This window comes from Dendroctonus ponderosae, unplaced genomic scaffold (assembly GCF_020466585.1).
Source record: "Dendroctonus ponderosae isolate FM_Combo_2020 unplaced genomic scaffold, Dpon_F_20191213v2 Dpon_F_20191213_1, whole genome shotgun sequence".
Lineage (NCBI taxonomy): Eukaryota > Metazoa > Arthropoda > Insecta > Coleoptera > Curculionidae > Dendroctonus > Dendroctonus ponderosae.
Genome location: NW_026017110.1, coordinates 36,709,929 through 36,716,168, shown reverse-complemented (window position 1 = coordinate 36,716,168; position 6,240 = coordinate 36,709,929). Strand labels below are relative to the sequence as shown.

Here is a 6,240-nt window from a genome sequence, read left to right as displayed (position 1 = left end):
CTATTTTTTACGCTAGGGATCGTGAGCGAGGAGCGACTCCCTGTGATGCTCCCGGGAATACTCCCTTCTCTCAAAGTCAAGAATAGACACACAGGACAGGAAAGAGAATCCAGTACACCGGAGGATAGTAACAGCCAACAGAATGCGCAGGCTGCGATGACACAGGCCACGTCATCGCAACCGGTGCATAAATACGGACTCCGCCTGAGGAATCGCATCAGAACAGTGTAAGCGTTCAAGCAAACCACTTCTGAAGATGCAAGCCACTCGTGCTTGCGATACGTCAAAAAGAAATTCTACCGAACGACGGCCTAAAAAGCCGAAAAACCCATTAGTTTCAAATTCGATTGTGTCCGACGCGCCATTCTCTCAATTGAAACGTCAAATAATTCCTACCGATATTATTGCAAACTGGCGTACTTACTTCCCTCAATTTACTATTATGATGTAGCACCATTCCATTTTAGCCTAGCAGTTCGAGAATATTTGGATAGGGGTTTGTAAAATACATGGATAGGTAGAACCGCCATTGGGTATTGCCTCCGTGATCGCCGACTTGTACCTTTTTTTTGTGATATCGTTTTATTCAAAAGAGAAGCTATTAGACGTCATACATGTTGTTTGTAGCTATATGAGACACAGCGTAGATATTGGAAAAACATATTATTTAAACTGATCATTCTATGCCATTCGCGGTGCGTGTATCTCTCCTCACAATCGGACCGGCCTCCACTCGATCGACAAAGTAAATAACAACTTACTGGCTGTGCATAATAAGTTCCATTTGCAATGCAGAGATGGATTTACTACTGTCCAGTTCTGACATTATTGAAGAATAAAAACAGTTGGGTAACGCAATAATAATATCTCATTTGCTTTATACAAGTAAACCACAAGCAGCTGACCAAAAATAAAAGCACCTGATTCAATGAAAAAACAAGTAATTGTATTTTATGATAATAATAATCCGATACAATCCATAATTTACAACGTGTAACTTAATACCACTACAAATTTACTTTCTAAAACAGCACAGTTCAGAATACAAATAATCAAGTCGATCAATAATATAAGTAGTACAAAAATATTATATTTTACTCTTGTGTGACATGTTCACGGCTATGAAGTATTAGCATTGTATCGTCTGCAAAAAACTTTCAAAGTTTACTTTACAAAAAACTTAGCTTTCTATTTACCAACAATTATTACTTCTTATAAGTCGCTTAAATCGACAGCTTCTAGTTTAATCGGAAGATTGTTAGTTTGTGAGTCTGGTTTTGGGGGCTCAGTTTTCTTCACTATTCTTGCTTCCAATCTTGGCCAATTCAACGCTTCTGCCTTTTTCAGTTTAATTTCTACCTTAGTACCGTACATGGTTACCTTGCATACTGAGACGTCAACAATCTAAAAACCACGATAAAATAAGCACATAAACAAAAATCAGAACAATTTCAGATACCCCTTTTAATTCAATATCCAGCTCAAAGTTAGCGTTATTTTGCTGAGGAAATACTAAGTTGACGTAAAGCCTAATGGGATTTAGTTGAACGACGCTTTTGCTTGGACTATATTCTTTAGCATAGATTGATACAATCATGTAAGGACCTGTTTGGTGGTAATCCCATCTACAGTTGACTTTAGCATTAGTTTCCTGGAATAATAGAGACATAAACTAATGTAATGAAAAATATCGGGACGCAGATACGGGGTAAGTATAAATGTATGTAAAGTATGCTTCAAAGTTACAGAAACAAATACTTTGGCAACAACCACAACACTTTTATATAAATGGTTTTTTTTTTATCGATCTACGAGAGATCTACGAGAGAGTCTCGCTTCACTGACTCATGCTCACTAATTTAAGTCCGTTCTTGTTTAGTTCTTGTTCTGATCTTGATGTTTAGTTCTTGTTTAGAAGTCCCTTCTTGTTTAATCTTCTCATGGATAAAATTATAAATAAAGTAACAGATCAGGATGTAACCTCGGATACAGACTGGGCAACAAAAATGGTGCGGTGTGTGTTACGCCGATGATGCAGCAATTATTGCTGAATTAGAAAGCGACCTGCAGAGAAAACTTCCAGTTCTTCCAAGTAAGCCGCCAACTCAATATGAACATTTCTATCAACAAAACCAAATGTATGACCATAACGAAAGATCCGTTCAGATGTAAGCTAGTGGTGGAGGACAATCCCATAGAACAGGTGATGCGATTCAGATATCTGGACATATCAAAGCACCCACGAGCCAATTAAAGACCTGAGGAGCCAGATTAACAAACCATCCACACTATCAGAATACCTACGAGTTACAGTCTGGCTAAACCCGTACATGCGCAAAGATGGCAAAATTATAATCTACAGACTTACATATATCAGATCGATCCTGACGTACGGAACCGAAGTCCGTGAAGACAATAACAACATGAAACACATGTTAAGGGAGGCCGAACACAAAATATTGAGCGCCAAATACAAGATATTGTGAGATGTGAAATACAACGTAAGAGGCAGTGGTACAACCATGTAACACGGATGGAAGAGAACAGACTTCCGGAAATAGTCCTAGAAAACAATGTGCCCGGTTCAAGACCTCCCGGGAGGCCACCTAAAAGATGGGGAGATAGTTGGCAATATACCTCTCAGGAAAAGATGCAGAGGCAACTTCAGAACGGAACAGATTGGCATATCCCCTAGAAGTAGAAGTAGAAGAAGAAGAAGATGCTCAAATGTACAGTGATTACTGAGGAAATTTGATTCCTATTATGAAAGGGAACGCGAAAACGACCGAGAAGAGCAGAAGTATGGTAAAGTAAGTTTAATTATTTTCTTTAATTATAAGTTACTGTTACTGTGCTCGTGAAAAAGATGTTACCTTTTTGAAACTTACATCATCTTTTTTCCAAACATGATTTGCTTTTTTGCAGCCTTCCTGGTTCAAAAAGGCATTGAAATCTGTAGTTTTTCTTTGACAACACGACCAATATTTCAGCCCTTCATGAAATATTGGAACTCCTGGATGGTGCAAACACAAAGTGTTATTGGAATCAACTCCTGAAATATAACAATCTCACTATAGATTCCTATAACTGCAGTTTATATAGTAACATTCAAGTTTACCTTGATAGGAAAACGTACAACCTCCATTTTTACAATTTGTGCCAATGGATATTTCATCACTATCAATTTTTTTGACACTTTGAAGCTGTTCGATACTGCTAATTTGGGATTTAAGGCTAGGTGCTATTTCTGGTTCTATCAAAATCTGCAAGAATAGAGTGACACTTATTTATTGACTTCCATAGCCACCTTACCAAATGATGCAACTTTTTGAAATTTTTAAATAAAATAAATTATAATTTGAAAACGGTTGATTTTACAGCTTAAAGTATAAAGGCAAATTTGTAACTTTGTAAATTGTCTATCTAATGACGTATTAATATACAGGTACTTCCATCTGAAAAACACGTTATATTACGTTAAAAAGTTTTAGGTGGAAGTCCACATTGTAACACCCTGTACAATGTATTGATATTTTGGTTCAATACAATTGCCTCGCTTTTCTGAGGCACTCTATATCATATAAGATATTTTTAAAATGTGCGCACCTTGTGCGTTAACAACTTTTATATGAAACTATTTTTCGAAAGTTCAACTCCAACGGAAATAATGGACTCTCTCGCACTAAAATACCACCCTGTATATATAAATTAATGTTTGTCTGTCCATAAAAACTCCAAATTTAGCCATGATCAAACCGAGCTACAAAGCTGAAATTCTGTAGGTTTCTTAGTTTATTGGAGAGTAACTTCCTAACTCTTTTAGTCTTTGAGTTACAATTTACATGTAAGTCTAAGGGCCAACTGCAGCGCTTCGGCTTAGGAGTTAAGTGGAACTTAATAATTTAAGTTGACTGTACCGCAGTTTAAGCGCCACTTAAACCAGTCTAAGTGGCACTTAGCCTAAGCCGTACTCGCGGTTGACGGGTTACAAATATATACATAACCAAAAACACACCGTTGAAATCATGTTATGGTACATTCTTGTTCGGCGGATAGCTGATAGGGTAAATCATGGCGTTCTTTATGAATTCTTTAATATGGGACGATGACGACGATATAGATGAATTGGAGATCATTGAATTTGGCGTGCCAAGGCGGATTAACAATCGTGCAAATCATTTTCATGATTTGGATGATTACATATTTTTTAAAAAGTTTCGACTAACCAAAGAGACTGTAATGGTACAACTAATATATTTATATAAAAACACCAATTCTATTTTTTTCTTTTATTCCGATATATTTATTTTTTTTAATTCGGCTTCCTTAAGAGCAATGTCTAATTGTAAGCATTTTACTTTTAGAGCATGCTCTGCTTCTTCTCGCTCTCTTTTACGGTCTGCGGCTTTCATTTCTGACGTCTTTAATAATTTCATTACAATGGTCCTGGGAAGGTGTAAATGCTGCACCAACGCCGGTCTGTATTATCGATTTTTTTTCTTGGGACACAACCATTCGGATTTCTTTTTTTTTCGTAGCATTTTCGCAAAGATTCTTACTGCGGAAGACTTTACTTGGTGACGAGGCGTTGAAATCGGCAGCGATCTTACTCCAGGCATTGTCTTTTTCTCTCCACGTGCACGAGTCAGTTTTCTTGTTTTCGGTTATCCCTTATATACTATATATACTATAGTATCGGCATATTTCTAATAACCGATATTTCTCCTAATTGGTATAATTGGGAGTGCGCACATTCTTTTTGATGATTTAGTATTTTCCGATTTCATTGGGTATTCCATTTACTTTCATTTTTTCGCACTGAAAACACACTACACAGATTAACACGCTTTCAATCGTCTTCAAAAGTAAAGTCCAGCGCATAGATAATAACGAGTAGTCGAAAGTGCAACGATCGTTTTCTCGCAGACGTTTCTGTCAGAAGCTTTTAAATTAGGCAGGTACGAAAATAGGCAGGTAAGAAATCCTCTAAAATTATCAAAAATCCCTGAACTAGGTGGAACTTATGGCCGTAGTTATAGTCCAAGTGTCAAGTGGCACTTGAGAGACACTTATCGAATAACGACTTGAGTGACTTTTGACACTTGAGATAGAAGCCATTTTATAGTTCCAACTCGAGAGTGACTTGGAAAAGTGGCCGTTAAGTGACGGATCAAGTTTCTTATGATCGTCCGGTTGGTACCATTGGCATTTATCATAGATTGAGACAAGTTTGACGGATAAAGCGAATTTTGAAGAGGCCATGGTAAACAAATGGAGCGCCAGAGGAAAACCGTATATTCAGCTAGACAAAAGACGCACAGTTTTGTAATCATTCATCATAATATAATAGTATATTACATAATGAGAGTTGTTTTCGTGTAAGCGTAATTCTATTAAGCACTTATCACCTGACCTACCTGGAAACTGCCAGTAGCTAGCATATTATATCACCTTAATGCTATCTGAAGCTGCAAATGAGCAAGAATAGGTAAACCTCTTCTACATGCACTTCCAATTCTACTTAAAGCTAAAGGTACAGCTAAATACATCGATAACGGTTTTTTTCCGAAACCGATTTCTGAACAAATTCCTGCTCTCCGTAGAACTGGAAAAAAGATCTTGCATATCTCGTATGTATCTCTTTGGAACCCATTCGTGCATTTCTTAATCAACATATTGCATAAATTCTTCCAAATCCTCCATATTAATAATATATTTAACAAAACGTGTGAATAACAAATGGTAATTATCCGCTAAACTATGACAGAAGGTTTGGCGCCAGAATGGTTAGGTTAGAAAAACACACTCAAGGGTTCTATACTCCACACTCAAGTCCAAGTCGCCCTTACACGTCAGCTGATCTCGAAGTGACGACTATAAAACGCATTTTTCATCATGACAGTCACTTGAGTGTTTAGTGTCACTTGAGAGTCGTCTATAAATACAGCCATTAGTTAAGCGGATGATAAAGTTGGACGGTGCAGCAGATTAGTTTTAAGTGTCGCTTATGCCCACTTGCACCAAACATTTAAGGAAGACTTAAGGTTATGCTTAGCATTAAGCTCGAGCCTAACTGCAAAAATGGATTGCACCAACCGATGACACGATCTTAAGTTCGTCTTTGATGGCCCTTTACACCGTGTGTATTTATGGACGACTTAGCGTTAAGGCGGCCTTAACAGACAGCTCCCGTTTGCACCGCCAGCAATTTGGGTGTTAAGGACTCCGTAAACTAAGCGG

General features: G+C 37.5%; 1 protein-coding gene across 13 annotated transcripts in view; it reads right to left on the bottom strand.

Moving 5' to 3' along the window:
- Positions 1–924: 924 nt before the first annotated feature.
- The window catches only part of LOC109543343 (cysteine and histidine-rich domain-containing protein morgana), a 12,822-nt gene continuing 7,506 nt past the window's right edge, over positions 925–6,240 (bottom strand). The window contains exons 3-7 of one of the 13 annotated variants that reach the window (XM_048665108.1): positions 3,119–3,263; positions 2,874–3,052; positions 1,460–1,651; positions 1,197–1,404; positions 925–1,154 (exon numbers count right to left, since the gene is read on the bottom strand). In XM_048665108.1, the coding sequence (XP_048521065.1) occupies positions 1,213–1,404; positions 1,460–1,651; positions 2,874–3,052; positions 3,119–3,263 (708 nt within the window). In that variant the 3' untranslated portion in view covers positions 925–1,154; positions 1,197–1,212. Of the gene's footprint in view, positions 1,405–1,459; positions 1,652–2,873; positions 3,053–3,118; positions 3,264–6,240 lie in introns of all 13 variants that reach the window. The other 12 variants (XM_019913014.2, XM_019913015.2, XM_019913016.2 and 9 more) reach the window with 12 other exon arrangements.